The 19,721-nt window shown below is 42.1% G+C and overlaps 1 protein-coding gene across 5 annotated transcripts in view; it reads right to left on the bottom strand.

Annotated features, from left to right (window-relative positions):
* Positions 1 to 6,574: 6,574 nt before the first annotated feature.
* Positions 6,575 to 19,721, bottom strand: part of TTC6 (tetratricopeptide repeat domain 6) — a 137,184-nt gene continuing 124,037 nt past the window's right edge. For all 5 annotated transcript variants that reach the window (XM_039539077.1, XM_039539076.1, XM_039539075.1 and 2 more), the window contains 5 exons: positions 12,748 to 12,958; positions 10,678 to 10,830; positions 10,289 to 10,459; positions 8,576 to 8,801; positions 6,575 to 7,028 (listed from right to left, as the gene is read on the bottom strand). In XM_039539077.1, coding sequence (XP_039395011.1) covers positions 6,892 to 7,028; positions 8,576 to 8,801; positions 10,289 to 10,459; positions 10,678 to 10,830; positions 12,748 to 12,958 — 898 coding nt within the window. In that variant the 3' untranslated portion in view covers positions 6,575 to 6,891. The remainder of the gene's footprint in view (positions 7,029 to 8,575; positions 8,802 to 10,288; positions 10,460 to 10,677; positions 10,831 to 12,747; positions 12,959 to 19,721) is intronic.

The raw sequence follows: 19,721 nt of genomic DNA on the forward strand, positions 1-19,721 counted from the left end.
TTTCCTGTTTAATTTTAAAGGCCGTTGATATACTTCCTTAATTGTCAGTGATATGGCAGCGATGCCAAATACAGAAAATAGAAATAGGAAGGCTAGCCCATCCCCCTAGTACTGTGTGATAGATTAAATGTATTGAAATGAATCATTACTCAGCCAATTATAGAAGTGAAAATATTTCAGTATTCAGGTTTTGTAAAATCTACAGTAACTACCATAAAGGATAGAACAAACGGAAAAACAAGGCACATAGCCAGCATTATTTAAAATAGCCAGAACCTGCCAATGTTAAGCAAAGGGAGATTTGTCCAGTTAATCATAAATGATAGTATTTGGTTTAAGAGTTTTTAAAATGCTTATAAAATGTCCATGTCTATATTCATTCAAAGGTGATGGCAAGACTACATTTTTTTTAAAAATCTACTATGGATAGTGCAAAGAAACCATCCAAGGGACAGGTTTGATTTCTGTTCATTTTGATTTAACTCTGATGTTGCAATTTCCTCAAGGAGACTGTCGCAATCTCATGACCCATAATTGAGCCTTTCTTAGGAGTGTGGAAGGAGGAAAAGAATAAGAAGGGACAAGGCCATGATATCACATATGATTTAACATCCCACCAGCCAAAAAACTGCTGTTATGGTAACATAAAACATGCAAAAATACCTTTGAATACTTATTTGTACACCCCATTACCACAGTTACGTTGAGAATGTGTGTATATATGGTTAATTAGGTGCAAAATAACCTTATTTGCATATTCAGTCATTACAATTGTACATACCAATAGGGGCACAAGTATACTCACACTTTTTGTAAACTCGGAGTGGGGGTGTGGAGGACATTGCCTTCACTAATTCGGTCTCTATTATCACAAACCCATCACTCAATATTCAGCTTTTCAAAAGGAAGTAAAGTAGGAGTAGGGAGATTGTAGAGAAGGGAAAACAAACAAGAAAATGGGGCAACCCCCTCCCCCCCAAGTGACCAGAACTGAGTATGCCCATCCTGGGCTGAGCAAACAACCAGTAATAAAAGAGCCATTGTCACTGAGTCTGAAAGTGAAATTTCTGAAGAGTAGAACTGGCCATAGAAAGCTATGTTACTATGATGTTTTAGCAAATTTGCTGGGCAGATAATTTATTTCCTAATAGGGACAAAGAGTTTGTCTTTTGTAATGTCAGTCTCAGGAGTTATCTTTATTGAGGTTACAAACTCTAGAGAAACTGTTTGACTTTGTCATCTGTCAGAAACCTAAGAATTCTACAGACTATTGTAGAAATACTATAAATCTCCCATTTATTACTGCAGAGCTGGAGGCAGGAATTGCTCTTTGAGCTTCCCCTTTTCTAATAAACTAGACTGACAGCCACTTTTACCTCTCTGGCATATATTCTTTCTTAGATTTAAGAAAAAGCTTCTCCATCAAATAAATGTCCACTATTTAAAGCTCTAGTGTAGTGGAAACCAATTTAAACTATCTATACATGGTGATGTGCTGCTGACATCAAGTATTATGCTTCTAATATTCTAGTGCCTCTGTATTGTGAAGTTCCACAGTACAGAACAAAGAGACACCATATTGGTACAGCTGAAACACTGAAGTCCATAGGAGTTTTACCATTTACTTCAATGGAGCTTGGATTTCACCCATTAAAAACAACAGTTGTCCTTCATGTGAACTGTATCTGCTGAAGATTACTGGAACAAAAGTCTAGCTAATATTTTATAGGTTCTACATTTAATTTCTAAATTTAACTCATACATAAAAATCCTTTTTTCCTTCCATTGGAATAAGCAACAGTTTCACCATTTGTTTTGTCACCGTCATAAAGCTTAAAGCCAGAAGGAACCACCAGATCATCACGTCTGACCTCCTATATATCACAGACCACCAGCACCACTCAGCACCACACACTAAACCAAGCAACCCAAAATTAGACCAAAATTTTACAACTCACAGAAGACTAAACTGTTATGTGCCACAGGCAGAGAGTGGGACAGATGGAGGTGCTCCAATGCCTGAGGCCTTTGCAAGGCAGTGAATTGATTAAGTGAGATATACCCCGATAATACCAGCAAGTGACCTGCACCCACATTGTGCAGAGGAAGGCAATAAACAACAAAACTCACTGCAATCTGACCTGAGGGGAAATTCCTTCTTGACCTCACATATGGTGATTTGTTAGACCCTGAGCATGTGATCAAGAACCAGCCAGCCAAGCACTTGAGAGAGTGAATGCTCGGTGCCATCTGAGAGCACTGGCCCACCAAGTCCGGTATCCCATTCCAGTCATGGCTATCTCTGACACTTCAGAAGAAGCATACCAAAAAAACCAACAACCCAGAATATACTGGGGGACGGGGTGGAATCCCTTCCTGATCCCTACAGGTGTCTGAAGTCCTGAAGCATAAACTTTTAGGAACACGAGACATAAAGCGAAAGGGACCTTAGGGATGCCACATACCATCAGAAGCACCCCGTCATACAATCACACTCAAAAAAATTGTCCAGCTCTCTCTCCCCCACAACTCCTATTGGGAGGTTGTTCCAGAACCTCACTCCTTCGATGGTTAGAAACCTTCTAGTTTCCAGCCTGAATTTGTTCATATCCAGTTTATACCCATTCGTTCTTGTGGATTTTAAATAAGTCAAGCATGGAAGCCGTTACTATAAAAAGTGGATTAAAATATATTTAGCTGATATATGTATTACCTAATAGATAAGGGTTGCCTCCAAAATTTTGCTCCTTCTAAATTTAGAAGAATAAGATGCCTAAACAGAGAATGTTTCCAGCAGCCTATAGGAACATTAGTAATTATTTATAAATATTGTTTTAAAAAATATAATAGTGTGATATCAGTCATGAATATTCAAAGAAATGGAATACAATATATTTCTTAGGAACTCCTGTCTCTACATTTTATAGACCTCAGTTATGATCTACCCAGTCACTCTCATTATATCAGACTTTGCAAGAGTTGTTCCTCAATGGGAGTGGGGGGACAACAGTGGGATTTGACGATACTCGAGTCTGGGTATACCTACACTGCAATGTTTTTGCGCAACAAGTTATACAACTTTTATTAAAGCACTGAAATTAAACCACTGTTGCATATCAAGTATCAGGGCTTGGCTACACTTACAAATTTGCAGCGCTGCAGCAGGGTGTGAAAACACACCCTCTCCAGCGCTGCAAATTGCGGCGCTGCAAAGCGCCAGTGTGGTCAAAGCCCCAGCGCTGGGAGCGCGGCTCCCAGCGCTGTACGTTATTCCCCACAGGGAGGTGGAGTACGGACAGCGCTGGGAGAGCGCTCTCCCAGCGCTGGCACTTTGACTACACTTAGCGCTTCAAAGCGCTGCCGCGGCAGCGCTTTGAAGTGCTAAGTGTAGCCACAGCCTCAGAGGGGTAGCCGTGTTAGTCTGTAAAAGCAGCAAAGAATCCTGTAGCACCTTATAGACTAACAGACGTTTTGCAGCATGAGCTTTCGTGGGTGAATACCCACTTCGTCGGATGCAAGTAGTGGAAATTTCCAGGGGCAGGTATATATATGCAAGCAAGAAGCAAGCTAGAGATAACGAGGTTAGTTCAATCAGGGAGGATGAGGCCCTGTTCTAGCAGTTGAGGTGTGAAAACCAAGGGAGGAGAAACTGGTTCTGTAGTTGGCAAGCCATTCACAGTCTTTGTTTAATCCTGAGCTGATGGTGTCAAATTTGCAGATGAACTGAAGCTCAGCAGTTTCTCTTTGAAGTCTGGTCCTGAAGTTTTTTTGCTGCAGGATGGCCACCTTAAGATCTGCTATTGTGTGGCCAGGGAGGTTGAAGTGTTCTCCTACAGGTTTTTGTATATTGCCATTCCTAATATCTGATTTGTGTCCATTTATCCTTTTCCGTAGAGACTGTCCAGTTTGGCCGATGTACATAGCCGAGGGGCATTGCTGGCATATGATGGCGTACATTACATTGGTGGACGTGCAGGTGAATGAACCAGTGATGGTGGTGGCTGATCTGATTAGGTCCTGTGATGGTGTCGCTGGTGTAGATATGTGGGCAGAGTTGGCATCGAGGTTTGTTGCATGGATTGGTTCCTGAGCTAGAGTTACTATGGTGCGGTGTGAAGTTACTGGTGAGAATATGCTTCAGGTTGGCAGGTTGTCTGTGGGCGAGCACTGGCCTGCCACCCAAGGCCTGTGAAAGTGTGGGATCATTGTCCAGGATGGGTTGTAGATCCCTGATGATGCGTTGGAGGGGTTTTAGCTGGGGACTGTATGTGATGGCCAGTGGTTTCTTTCTTGGGTTTGTCTTGCAGTAGGAGACTTCTGGGTACACGTCTGGCTCTGTTGATCTGTTTCCTTATTTCCTTGTGCGGGTACTGTAGTTTTGAGAATGCTTGGTGGAGATTTTGTAGGTGTTGGTCTCTGTCTGAGGGGTTAGAGCAGATGCAGTTGTACCTCAGTGCTTGGCTGTAGACAATGGATCTTGTGGTGTGCCCGGGATGGAAGCTGGAGGCATGAAGGTAGGCATAGCGGTCGGTAGGTTTTCGGTATAGGGTGGTGTTAATGTGACCATCACTTATTTGCACCGTGGTGTCTAGGAAGTGGACCTCCCGTGTAGATTGGTCCAGGCTGAGGTTGATGGTGGGATGGAAGCTGTTGAAATCGTGGTGGAATTTTTCCAGAATCTTCTTCCCATGGGTTCAGATGATGAAGATGTCATCAATGTAGTGTAAGTAGAGAAGGGGCATGAGTGGACGGAAGCTGAGGAAGCGTTGTTCCAGGTCAGCCATAAAAATATTGGCATATTGTGGGGCCATGCGGGTGCCCATAGCGGTGCCACTGATCTGGAGATATATATTGTCATCAAATTTGAAATAGTTGTGTGTGAGGATAAAGGCACAGAGCTCAGCAACCAGTTGTGCTGTGGCATCATCAGGGATACTGTTCCTGACAGCTTGTATTCCATCAGTGTGTGGGATGTTTGTGTGGAGAGCCTCTACATCCATGGTGGCTAGGACGGTGTTTTCTGGAAGGTCACCAATGCATTGTAGTTTCCTCAGGAAATCAGTGGTGTCACGGAGATAGCTGGGAGTGCTGGTGGCATAGGGTCTGAGTAGAGAGTCCACATATCCAGATAGTCCTTCAGTGAGAGTGCCAATGCCCGAGATGATGGGGCATCCAGGATTTCCGGGTTTGTGGATCTTGGGTAGTAGATAGAATAACCCTGGTCGGGGCTCTAAGGGTATGTTGATTTGTTCCGGTGTTAGTGTAGGGAGTATCCTGAGTAGACACTGTTGCATGTGCACACTGTGCTCCACATTAGCAGCTCTTGCAATGGCAAAGAGAGTAGTGCATTGTGGTAGCAATCCCACTGTGCAACTGGCTGCAGGGTGCTTTGGAAAGGGTTTGCCATGACCGCGTCACATGATGCAGGTTTGCCAATCCCATTGTTCCATGGGCATCCTACTGCATTGCCAGCTGCTTTTCAACTGAGGTAGGAGAGGGAGAGTGTGTGATAGGGAGTGTGTGTATGGGGGCGGGAGAGACAGTGTGTTCTGGGGGACAGAGAGTGTGTCAGCGTGCTGCCTTGTAAGTTTAGACAGCAGCAGGAAGCAACCAGTCCTGAGACAGGGAGGGGGAAACCCCATCAGCCCCTGCCTCCCTCCCCAGCTCTCTGCACAGCAATCTCTCTTGCTCACACACACACACACACACACACACACACACACACACGCGCGCGCGCCTGCCTCTGTGTTCAGCAGCATGAGCATTCCACAATAAGGGAGAGGCTGGCTTGGCGGCTCTGGAACTTTGCCCCACACCCTTCCTGCCCATTATGCACATGGACACTGCTTGTGCAGAGATTGGAGAGGGCACGGAAGGACAGATTTCTCTCCTTCCTCCTGCCACCCATTTGCTGGACTGTAGGAGGAAGGGATAGCTGATTAGCACTCATACACCACCATCCTCACTGGCATGCAGCAGCCATCCTATTGCTGTTGCTGCTTTGCTCCCCCATCCTCTAACTGAGAGAAATACAATTCAAACTATGTACAAGACTGCAGTGGGTCTGACTAGATCACCAGCAGCATCCTGGGGCCTGTTCTAGGTTAGTATAGAGAAAGAACAGTAATTTACACATTGTAAATTTAACCAGTGGAGTTTGTAAATTTTGTAAATTTTGATGCAATTTATAGCTGGTGTCCAGTGTAGGTAAGAACCTCAAAGGAGCCAGCTCTCAGGTCCAAATGTGTAAGAGGTCCAAGAGATGGCAGGTGGACCATATTAACCTAAGGTAGAAAGGAAGACCTGAAGTCAGCAAAGACTCAGGTACACCTTGTGTGTACACTCATTCCCTCTCACTGGGAGAGCGAGAGAGAGAGGAATCAGTGGTGGGCTGAATCCTAAGGGTTGGATGAAAGGGGGCCAAACCTAAATATTGGTTATTTTGCCAATTAACGTCACATTGGACTCAAGTAAATAAAGATGAGGCCTTCCCCAATTATATTTATTCCTTTGTCTGTGTTTCATTCTCCAGCTGCCATTTGGTGCCAATCAATAAAGAAAATCTAATGTTCGCTTTGTGAAATTACTTCTTTAATTTTAGCATTCTGTTCTTAAATAGTTCTGTTCAATTTTTGCACTGAATCAAGCAATTAAATTATTCAGGAAGATAACGTGCAGAAATTCATCTAAAAATGAAGATGGATTATTACAGCATTAACAATTTTTTCTTGTATACAAAACTAACCTTTTGTGCCAAGCCTAGTGCTAACATAATACATTCTTCTAAATAGTATTTGAGATGTAATTAAACGAATCTCTCTCATTTAAATAAGGCAAATCTCTGTAAATAGACCTAACTTGTTATCTTGTTTTGCAGGAACTGGAATCTTTTCACATTGCGTCGATCATTTCTTGAATGCTGATTGCTTGCTTGTAATCAGCAATGGCTTCTTCACTGAATCCCATTTTACCACGAACATCAGCTCTAAGTTTATACATCAAAGCATCATTAGGTTGAATTGACAATGCTGTAAAAATGAAAAATAAATGTTAAGGCATTTTTAAATTTCAAAAGATTGTTAGGATTATTATTATAAAAAATAGCACATGCTAAAAGCCCATCTGAAAGTTGAGACAAAGTATATTTCAAAACCCACATGCTCTCAATAGGAAATACATATGTCCAATTCCTATTATTTTTATAGCAGGAGCTAAGTAGTTTTGTTAAGATATTTATACTTTTACTGTCTCCCTTTGTCTCTCCTTTTTCTCCTCTTGATTTTAGATATCATCCTGGCATGTTTATAAATCTGACTCTAGCAACTGCTGAAGCATCAGAAGCCATATTCTCCCTCCCAAATCAGGTTCAACACCAAAACAAAAATCAAGCAGTAGGAAATGATTATCAATCTATTCCTCGGGGCCAGCAATGTACATTGTCTCAGAGTCAGATTTCCTATTGTTCAAAGGTATTTAAACAACTAACTGTTGGAAAGTGTTTAATCTATTGTTTAAAGAGTCTAGTTCCCAGTAAACTCCCTATTTTACAGTAATCAACTCCCTAGATAAGATTTCATAATCTACTTTTAATGGAAAAAATTCAGTGAAAATAAGGAATTTTATACATCTTTACCCAAGTCATGTTTTCATATAATTTAGACAAAATTATATTGTAAGCGTGTACTGGTTAACTTCTCAGTAAGACTTGATCATATTTATTGTTGGTGGAAAAATTATTGCACTTGCAATCAACTATTAATTGGTTCAAAGTACCAGGGGCAGCCACGGGGGGGTGCTCTGCCAGTTGCTGGTCCCGTGGCTCCGGTGGACCTCCCGCAGGCACGCCTGCGGATGCTCCACCGGAGCCGCGGGACCAGCGGACCCTCCGCAGGCATGCCTGAGGGAGGTCCACCGGAGCCGCCCTCCCACGGGACGCTGCCCCAAGCGTGCGCTTGGCACGCTGGGGTCTGGAGCCGGCCCTGCAAAGTACAGACAGTAGCATAACAATGGTACTCTAGTTTGCATAGGGCTGTGATTCAAGGACTTTGCTATCAAAATCCAGTGAAATAACTTTATAACACATTTAGGCTTTTTGAGTTATAATCATTTTGGGGGATTTTTAATTACATCTAGATAAATTCAGAACAAAGCTTTGTTTAAAAACAAAAAGTCAAAATGTTTAATTTTGAAAACAGTGAAAGGAGACATTTAGACTTTTTCAAAAAAGTTTTTTTTCTGGCCAAAATCATTAGTCAAATTCAACTCAAATTCACAAATAGTTTCTGTTGACTCAAAACTGCATTTTTTGGCAAATAAAATTATTTGTCCAAAAAAAATTGCCCAGTTCTACTAGTTAATTTTCATTAGAAAAACAATAATAATTTTTAGCTGGCATTTTCATTACAACTCCCTTTTCAATCTCATAGCCACTACTATAGAAGTTAAGAACTTAAATAAATATATTAAATACATAAATGGAAATAGTTGCTAATACTTTCTGAACTGTGAAATAGAGGCAAAATAATTTGTTTTATTATTAAAGCTGAAACTATGCCAGGTACTAAACAAAAAGTACCTGTTGAAATATCCTTCTCAGCTAGCTCATATTGCTTTAATGTTCTATAGAGGTTTGCCCTGTTAAAGTACACTGCTGCAGAGAAAGGGCAGAGACAAATTGCCTTCTCAAAATCTTCTTTTGCTTCTTCGATATTTTGTAATAATGTATTTGTAATAGCTCGATTCAGGACTGCAGATTCATTCCGTGGGTCAAGCTGTAATGCCTTGGAATAGTAGGAACTGGCCTGTGAAATATATAAAATGAAGATATTATGCACCATGTAAACTTCTGAAATGCTGTATATATTTTTATATTGTATTAATAATCAAGGCAGAAGAAATCCACAGGATTTCTGCAAGAATGACAAGGTTTTTGCAAGGATCATTGAGAAGAAGAATTCAGCGACTCTTTCGCAACAGAATGATTTACTATTATTTATTAGTAGTACTGTGGTAACACCCAGAGGCTTCAATCAGGAGTGGGGGTCCCACTTAGGGTTGCTACCTTTCTAATGGCTGGTAACTGGACTCCCCAAGCCCCCTCCCTCTGCTCTGCCTCTTCCCCCAAGGCCCTGGCCCTGCTCCACCTCTTCCCTCAAGGCCCCACCTACTTCTCCACCTCCTTCCCCAAGTACCCACCCCTGCTCTGCCGTTTCCACCTCAGGTTTAAAAAAAAACATACATCAGGGTTTGTTAAATGGCACCTGGACACCCAAACTGTCCAGGAGAAAACCAGACGGGTGGCAACCCTATTCCCACTATGTTAGAGGCTGTACAGAGAGTATGAAATGGTCCTTGCCTCCAAAAAGCTTACTAGGAAAATGTGGCAAGGGGAACTTCGGTGTTTGATTACCTCAGGCCCTCCCCAGGGTATTTCTGCAGAAGGGAGTGATTCAGGACTCTGAGTGTATTACAACAGGGAGAAAACCTGGCTTAGTAGTTAAAGCATAGGCCTGTGAGACAGGAGATTTGGGATCTACTCCTCACTCTGTCTCTGAATTACTGTGTAAACTAGGACAATTACTTGACTTCTCTTTGCCTTAGTCTCCAGGCAGGGGTGGCTCCAGGCACCGGCACAGCAAGCGCGTGCCTGGGGCGGCCTGCCGGTCGCTGAGAGGGTGACAGTCAGGCAGCCTTCGGCAGTGTTTCTGCGGGAGGACCGCCGGTCCCACGGTTTCGGTGGTAATTCAGCAGTGGGTACGCCAAAGGCGCGGGACCGGCGGACCTCTCGCAGAAACGCTACCGAATCCATGTAACCAGGGCCGACCTCCTGCAGAAACGCCGCCAAAGGCTGCCTGACTGCCATGCTTGGGGCAGCAAAAAACATAAGAGTCGCCCCTGTCTCCAGGGCAAAAATTTCAGAAGCACCTGGCTGATTCAGTAGCCTAAGTCTCATTGAAAGGCAGTGAGATTTAGGTTTCTAAATTACTTAGGAATTTTTGAAGATTTTGGCCCCCATCTACAAAATGTGTGAGTCTTTATTCATAAATATTTGTAAAGCACTTTGAGATCGTCAGATAAAACGGACAGTAATAGAACATAGTAGTATTATATATTACTCATTACTATATATTAATTCATACCCTATCAGAGTACAGCTAAATTGTTAAATTACATGTTAAAAGATTCAAGGAAAATCTTACATTTATACACTAATTTGTATCAATGACATTATTCCTTAGTCAAGGAAAAGTGTTCTAAGAATGGTATGAAAATAGAACATAAGACCTACCTGTGAAAATTGCCTGTGATGAAAGTAGATATTTGCTGCATTGAAATAGGCTAAAGCATAGCCAGGGTTGATGGAAATTGCTTGCTGATAATCTTTCATAGCACAGTTTAAGTAACCCATAAACTGGTTAATGACACCCCGGTTTGTAAGCAGCTGAGCACTGGTAGTGAGCTGAAATGTAATAATATATGCACTCTTATCTGAACAAAGTCCACATTTCTACATTAGTAACAAGACTCTTTCTTTAAAGGAAACATATAAAAATAGAAAGCACCTCCTAATCTAAATCTACAATTATTCATACACAGTTCTTCAAATTTATGTGCATTATTCAGTAGCCTAATAATAGCAGGTTTGTATTTATAAATCAACTGAAAACCAACATTTACCTTTAGGGCTGCATTTGTATCTTGAAATGCAGCAAAAGTATCACCCATCTGAAGACAGATCACAGCTCGTCCATCATAGGCAATATGGCATTTTGGATCAATGTCAATGGCAACTGTAAATTGATTCCAAGCTTTCTGAAACTTTCCAAAGGCCTAAAAAGAGTTTTAACATATGAATATTATTAAACATACCACGTACCAATGGCCATATTTTCAAAATTTATAGGCATATGGAAAAATTGCACATGCCCCTAGGTTGCCACATTCAGTTATTTAATTTTGTGCACAAATTGGGAAAAGATGCATGCAAATAGCTAGTTAGATATCCACACACCCACTGCATTTACATGCTACCTTTGCAGGAACTGCACATGCAATTGCTGTTGTACCTGGGCTTCTGGCCTCAAGTTTTAAATGTCTGCCCTGTATGATAATATAATGAAGTGAAGACTCATTTCTATGCACCTGCCTTCCCACAATAACATCAGAATGTCTTGTCGTGACCCTCTCTCCCTGGAGATATTAAAATAACAACAATAATAATCATTGGGTTACACACTATCAAAAACTAAATACATTAGACCTAGTGAGAGCCACTCACTAAATACGAGAGAATAAAAATGAGAAACACCATCATAATTGTTCAAAACAGTATATGAAGAAAGCACAGAAATTCTGTTAGACAGCAACAATATCTCACTTTCGTTTACTTGTGAATATGAGCCTATAACCTTAACATTGGGACAGCTATGTTTTATTGTCATATAGCCAAATCTGAGGTCTTAGCTGCCCATGGACAAGTGATCTGATATTTTATCCCCAGGCTGGAAGTAGGCCCAGCCCCACTGGTTATGGAGGAGTAAGAGATGTGAGACTAAAAGGGGGGTGGAAATATGAATGGGGCAGGATAAGCTGTTGAGTGAAGGGGAATAGAAAGATGTGAGAGAAGTAAATGGCTAGACCCCACTTCTTCAAGTTCTGATGACTGATTCACAGGTTCACTAACATTCTACCTTGGAAGACCTGGATTTGAATTTTGACCAAGTACAAATAAATTTAGTAATCTCATCTGATTCCCCAAGAAACAGTCACACAATTTGGATCCATTCAGCAGAACCAGCACTCTGTTGTTGAAAGAGACTTCCTTGTATGACTGAAAACAATGTCAGGAAGACTGCTTTGTAAGACTGATGATAACACGCAATACTTAGATAGTACTTTATAAAGCACAGTGCAAATATTAATTAATTAGAATTAAAACATATTGGCAGAGCTGTGTGAGGAAATTTGCACATGGTCTACCCAAGTAAACCTGATGCAGGCTGATAAAATTAGTCCTTCATTTACACAGGCACGAAATTAACTCACAACTTCGTTGGAAAGAGAGTTTTTTCAGACAAATGGGTATAACAACAAAGCACAGTAACAATGTTATAAAATCATGGGAATTAGAGAGGAGAAAAACACACAATATGTCAATTCATACATGACTTTGCTAATGCAGGATTGTTCTTTTGGGGGTATAGCTAAGTGGTTTTCAGATTTCATTATATATAAGCCCTTTTTGAAGGGGCTTAATACATTTGTTAACACTTTGTTTTGGATTGACTTAACACACAAGATTTTCCTTTACATAGATTCACCAAAAATATCTAAGTCACTTTGTATGTAGCAGCCTGGTGTCTAGTGTTTTTTATTACAATACCATACAAGGTATCTAGGCATGATTACCAATACGACTCTATTTTTCTCTGGGCTGACTAAGGAGATCAAGTCTCTTGGTACTCAACAGTAAATCCACCAATCAAGTAAGATGCAGCACAGACACATTTCAAAGGGAATTGCAGCCTATCCCTTTAATTGAAAAGAATAGTTAAAGAGATTAGGGAAAGAATAGAGAGTAACAAAGGGTTCCATTAAGGATACAAGTTATTTTATCTGGCTGAATAGTGTTAAACTAGTTTGCAGTATTATTATGTATGGAGTATGGACTAAACAATTTTATATATGAAAAATAATGCTCCACTCTTTTTCACAGGATATTACAGACTATGATCTTTGGTGTATTACCTGTAAATTGTATCCTAAGCAAATTCTGGCTTTCACACACTTTGGGTTAAGATGCAGTGCTTTCAGGAAATCTTTCTGTGCTTGGGTGTTGCCAACTTCATGACCATATTCCATGTATGAATTTCCTCTTGCAACATACGCATCCAGAGAAAAGGGATCTAATTTAAGCACTTGGGTAAATGAATTCACAGCTTCTTCATACTGCTCAAGTCTAAAAATAAATATACACTTGATGGTCAGTGTTTTATTTTTTTTAATCGGTGATTTTAATTGCTAATGAAAGGTGCCAGATTTACAGCTCTAGAAACTTAGGTTCTCATTTCATCCACGAAACAGAAAGCACTGGCAGTGCACACTTCCCCAGTCTGTCCTGAGAAAGTACATTAATCCTGGTTTTCAGGGACAATGGTTAAAAAAATATGACTTTGATTAACTCTCCATGCACAGTCCTTTTCTTGATCATTACAGAGGCCAATGCTGTTAGTCTGTGAACTTGTAAACACTTAGGGTGAAATCCTGTCCCCAATAAAGTCAATGGCAAAACTCCTGTTGACTTCAGTGGAGCCAGGATTACACTCAGCAGATTCCAATGTTGCTTGGTTTGTTCAGGTTCAGATTTCCAGCTGAACCATTCACACTGCCCAATTTCAATACCAAACACACTTTGTGCCAGTCTATTCAGACTCAGCTGTTTCAACCAAGTGTAGCTTACTTCTACCATAAACCTTCTTCTTCCTGTTTTCTCTTACTCCCTTCACTCCTCCAAGACTCACTCTCACCAATTCCTTTAATCTTTCTCCCAATCTCATCTCTGCCCCTTCTTCTTCATGTTAGCCTGTAAAATTTGGAACTGACTCCCTCTTTTTAGCCCTGATCCAATACCCATTTAAGACTCCCACTTATTCTGTTCCTCAGACTATCTTTTCTCCTTCAAATACACTTTATGCAAAGACGTTCAGCTATAACATCTGCACCATCTCAACAAATACAATTTCCCAGTGCACTAAAAATGTCTGAACTATTTGATCTATTTCTAAACTATACTGTAAACTCTTTGGGGTAAGTGCTGTGTCTTCTTATATGACTGCACAGCTCTGGGTGAGCACAAAGCTCTCAAATAATAAAAAGAGAGGAAGGATAGTATTGCATTTAAGGCACTGGGATTCGAGAATTGGGTTCAGTTCCTGGCTGTGCCACACATTTTTGTGCAACTGTCCTGGGCAGAGATCCATCAAAATGCTTGTTATGAACATATACATCCAAAAGTGCAGCATTTGATCTTTAGCATTCAAGAGTAAAACTCTTCAAGCATGCTCTCCTATTTATTTAAGAACGGTAATGTATATGATTGAAACATTTGATTTATTGTGCTTATAGAGGAGGACCTTTACTCGGTGCACAGAGCCACATATATAGACTCTTGGAGATTTTTCATTTTCTATGATTTGTGAAAGTAACTTTATAATCATGTGTATAACAAGCCTATTGCTTTGCCAAATCTGGCACCAGTCACACCATAAGCAACATGGCGGGGGAGAACATGGGGGGTCAAGTGTCACCCCAGATTTCTGCTTGGCCTGCCAAGGCGGAGGCAAAAGGGCTCCCTTCTCCAGATGCACCTATCCCCCAGTACACTCGTCCTCTGTCCCCAGCAACTGGGCCTGGGCGGAGAGTGGAAGGGGTGGGGCCAGTCCAAATCACTGCTCTGCACCGTGTGGCGGCTGCCTGAGAAAGAGCCTGGCTGGGGCGGTGGCCCTGCCCTCTCTGCTCCCCACCTGGGTCCAGCTGCTGGGGACAGGGGACAAGCAAGTCAGAAACGTGCTGGGGGTGAGGAGTTACCGGCTCACTCAGCCCCTGTCCCTGGCAGCTGGGCCTGGGCAGGGGGCAGAGACGGCGGAGTGGGCTGCCGCCCCAGCCAGGCTCTTGCTCAGGAAGCCGCCACATTGCACAGAGTCAGCAACCCACAGTAGCCAGCTTCAGCTGTGTGAGAAGTGACTCCATCCTGCTCTCCCGGCCTGGCTGCCAGAGAGAGTGGCCAAATGTGTTGGGGTGTGTGGAGGCGGGGAGAGGAGTAGTGAGAGAAGGACAGAGCTCCTCCCTTCCCTGCCCCCTGCAGGAAACTCTGGCAGAGCAGGTAGAGTGCAGCAGCCCCAGGCTGGGCACAGGGCAGGGGGGTTGCTGGGCAGAGGAGACACATGGGGCAGTCACGTGTCCTCCCCTTTAGATTGTCCCCCCCCCCTCCAAGTGTTATCAAGAGGCACGAGTTGTCTATGAGTCACATATGCTGCCTAAGGGATGTTGTCTCCTAGCAACCACAAGAAAATGACCAGAAACCACTACCACCTAGTTCGAAGTCATTATTCCCAAAGTTCCAAGAACAAAAAATGTAAAGGGGAAATAAATGCGAACCAAACAGGAAAACTTTTCATTTTATGATTACAAAAGATGTTTCAATGATTATACTATCCTCACCCTTAACTCTTGTCTACTCTATGGAATATTTCCTTAAAATTAATTCTGCAGTGTTGGCACTAGAGTTTCAGCTCCACTTGTGCCATCAATAGTGGGAGCATTGGTATAGACAAAGCTCTGGTGTCAGCTAACATTTCAAAGCCTTGTGTTGCACAGACCTGCGCTGGGCAGGATTAGACAACACAATACTTAAAACATTGGTAGCCACCTGGAGCCCAGGCTACATTAGGCCTCCCCTTGGTGCTAATCCAGAGCTAAAACAGTATAAGCAACCATGGAAAATTTGGAGCCAAAAAAGCGAAGTGTAGACACCCCTTGAGGCAATACAAATATATTAATATTAGTAACTTTAAAGCAACCTTTTGGAGCTGTTGCTCAAAACTAACATTTGATGTCTTATGTGTTTCTTATTAGTATAGATGATGTGATGGGTTTGGAGCTTCCCTGTGATAATTTATAAATACTGTATGTTGGCCTGGTTATTGGGTGTTTTGCAGTCATAGAGTTTAAGGCCAGAAGGGACCACCAGATCATCTAGTCTGACCTCCTGTATAACACAGCCACCGACACCACCCACACACTAAATCCAGCAAACAAAATTAAACTACAGTATTACAGTCTACAGGAGACTAGACTATTATGTGCCAAAGGCAGAGAACAGGAGGGACTGATATGCACCAATGCCCAAGGCCCCAGCAATAGCATGGAAATGATTACGTGAGATACACCCACATAATAAGGCAAGTGAGCTGCACTTAAATGGGGCAGAAGAAGATGAAACCCCACCTAGGTCACTGACCTGACCTGGAGGAACATTCCTTCCCAACTCCACATATGGTGATCAATTAGACTGGAGCATGTGAGCAAGAACTAGCTAGCCAAGCACCTGAGAGAACGAGAATGCTTGGTGCCACCTCAGAGCCCTGACCCACCCAGTCCAGCATCCATCTCCAGCGGTGGCCATCCCTGATGCTTCAAAAAAAGGAGATAAAAGAGAAAAGAATACATTGGGTTGGGGAGTAAGAGGGAGAGTCCCTTCCTAACCCCACAGGTGGCTGGCTGAAAACCTGAAGCATGAGCTTTTGGGAACATAATATATAAACTGGAAGTGAGCCCCAGGGCTACTGGGCACTGCCTCCTACTATCGCAAGCAACCCTATCATAAAAATCGCTCTCTCTTCAGACTAATTAAGTTGCTCCCCACCACAACTCTTACTGGGAGGTTGTTTAAGAATCTCACTCCACTGATGAGTTTCAAAATAGCAGCCGTGTTAGTCTGTATCAGCAAAAAGAACAGGAGTACTTGTGGCACCTTAGAAACTAACAAATTTATTTGAGCATAAGCTTTCATGGGCTATAGCCCACTTCTTCAGATGCATAGAATGGAACACTGATGGTTATAAATCTTCTAATTTCCATCCTGAATTTGTTCATGGCCAATTTATACCCATTTGTCTTTTGGCAACATTGTCTTTTGTCATAAATAGCTCCTGGTATTCTCCCACCCTGGTATTCCTTCCCCTTCCCACCCCCACCCCTGCTGTTGTATTTATAGAGATAAATCATATCTCCTCTCAGACTTCTTTTTGCTAAACTACACAAGAAAGCTCTTCCAGTCTCCACTCCCACTTCTTCAGATGCATAGAATGGAACACTGATGGTTATAAATCTTCTAATTTCCATCCTGAATTTGTTCATGGCCAATTTATACCCATTTGTCTTTTGGCAACATTGTCTTTTGTCATAAATAGCTCCTGGTATTCTCCCACCCTGGTATTCCTTCCCCTTCCCACCCCCACCCCTGCTGTTGTATTTATAGAGATAAATCATATCTCCTCTCAGACTTCTTTTTGCTAAACTACACAAGAAAGCTCTTCCAGTCTCCACTCGTAAGATAGGTCTTCCATTTCCCTGATCATTCCAGTAGCTCATCTCTGCACCTGTTCCATTTTGAATTCATCTTTCCTGAACATGGGTTTTCTGTACGACTATATTGTTTTAATGCAACAGGAGTCTGGAAAAATATGCAGGAAAGAAAAGAATGGCTCAAGATGCCACCTCTTGGCAAACATACATGAGTTGTTAAGGGGCAATGATATAACTATTAGTGCTTTGAAGATTCTGCCTCTGTCTTCAGCAAACCTACAAAGCTGGTTTTGATCATGGCAGGAAAAGGCAGGCAAACAAAGAAGAACAAAAGAACAATAGCAGGAATAAAAAGAGTCACTCTCTCAAGAAAGAGGCACTAGTTATTCAGGGAAGAAGAAGGTGGGGGGGGAAACCAGACCTATTCAAAAGATCCCACTGAAAAAGATAGGCCTGCCTAGGTTACCAATAGGGATGGTAAGTCTTTAGATAAGATGGGCATGTGTGTAGAGTGTTTGTTGTTGTTTTTTTAAAATCTTTAAAAGCTTTGTTGCCACTGCACACAAAAAAATAAGGTTGTTTGGTCACAGATTCCAGAAGGGAAGAACTGCATAAGCCTGAACTGTGTCAGACCTTCTGGGTAAGCACCGTAAACAAACAGGATACTGTAGCCCAGGGTCTGGGCTAAGAGTGGGAGAACTGCTGAATTCCACCCCAAGACAGGTAAAGGCAGGAGGCCTGACAGCTGAGGAGGTGCACTGATAGAGACCAGAAAAGAGACAGAGGTGCAGCTAGCCCTTTAACAGTGACAGATGAATACAAAACATATTTACCCTATCTGCAAATGGCAAAAATGTGTACTCAGATGGTGACATAAATAAATGTATTTTAAAGGGATCAAGTCTGCAAACAATCTGTGCATGGAACTCTAATTTATGTCAAAAGTTCTTTTATGTTTGGAGATCAAGATTGTGCCAAAGTGTGTAGTCATTTTACCAAGGAGACACTGAAAGATATATTAGATGTCCATGTTCTACCTGAAGCACAGACTGAATTCTTTACTACACAGAAACAGCTCTAACAGATATGGCTAAAATGCAACTACAAGGATTCAGGACAAGGATTTTGTTATAAATCTAAATAATTTTTTAAAAGTAAAACACTTTCAATCTCTGAGATGGCCCTTTTTGCACTCATGTAAGCTCAAGGGAGGGGGACTCCCTGATTCTGGAGTTATAGGATCAGCACCAAGACACAATTTAGAACAGCTTCTAATTTGCATTAGCTGATAATGGGCCCTGAGAAGCTCTTTTAGAAGCTGAGGATCTCTTAGTCATAGGGACACCCCAGTCATACCCACTGCACCTGGGCACTCCAGAAAACACAGCGCCACTGTGTCAGGTCTATGCCCTCTCACAACTCCCCTGACAAAGGAGAATCAGGGAGCCAGTTGTATCACCAGAGCAGCACAAATCAGCCATAGCCGGGCAAGACTCCTGATGACAGATCTTAAATATGCCCACCCAAAGACTGCCTAAGCAGCATTTATATAATACAGTGATAGGTGCTAGAGAAGACCCTAGAATACAATAGATAAGAGTAAATTAATACATAGTTCATCAACCAACATCACACTATAACCTACCTTCCTTTCCACATTAAAAAGTAGAGACTTACCATTCTTACTATCAGAGGGGTAGCCATGTTAGTCTGGATCTGTAAAAGCAGCAAAGAGTCCTGTGGCACCTTATAGACTAACAGACGTATTGGAGCATGAGCTTTCGTGGGTGAATACCCACTTTGTCGGATGCATTTGACATGCATCCGACGAAGTGGGTATTCACCCACGAAAGCTCATGCTCCAATACGTCTGTTAGTCTATAAGGTGCCACAGGACTCTTTGCTGCTTTTACATTCTTACTGATTATCACTGTGATAAAATAGAATAACTTAAGTGTACACTCTAATGCCTCTAAATTATATACTTTTAAAATGATTAATAGGTTTACTTCAAGCTTTCAGAATATATCTCTGCTAGCTGAGACTAAACATGAAAAATTTCAAGTTAAAAAGTCAGAGGTGGTTTTGTAAAAAGGAAGAGGCATAGGCTTAAAATGGAAATTGTGTCACTACTAAAATTATGGAGACATTAACATGGAGCCATAATTACAGGCAGTACTGGCTCTGTTCTACCTCCTCACACCTTTCATTCTATTTCATCTCTCTTGGTTCTCTTCTTAGCTTCAATTTTTCAGTCATGCCTTTTTTTTTCTCTGCTGCTATAAACATCTTATTGTTAGATAATGGATGATCCCATGTGAGACTGAAACATCAATGGCAAATCTGACAAACACCTACCAAGGCCAGCTCCAGGCACCAGCCCAGCAAGCAGGTGCTTGGGGCGGCCAACGGAAAGGGGTGGAAGGTCCGGCTCTTTGGTGGCAAGTCAGTGGTGGGTCCCTCAGTCCCTGCCGCCAAATTGCTGCTGAAGAATGAAATGACGGAGGTAGAGCTGCCACCGAAGTGCCACCGATAGCGGCAAAAACGCTGGAGCCGGCACTGACATCTACTCATCTCTCTTTTTTCTTTCCCTTCTTCCTTTTCTCTTATCCAGTCCTCACTCAGACTGTTATTAA

The sequence above is a fragment of the Mauremys reevesii genome, linkage group 4, assembly GCF_016161935.1.
Source record: "Mauremys reevesii isolate NIE-2019 linkage group 4, ASM1616193v1, whole genome shotgun sequence".
NCBI lineage: Eukaryota > Metazoa > Chordata > Testudines > Geoemydidae > Mauremys > Mauremys reevesii.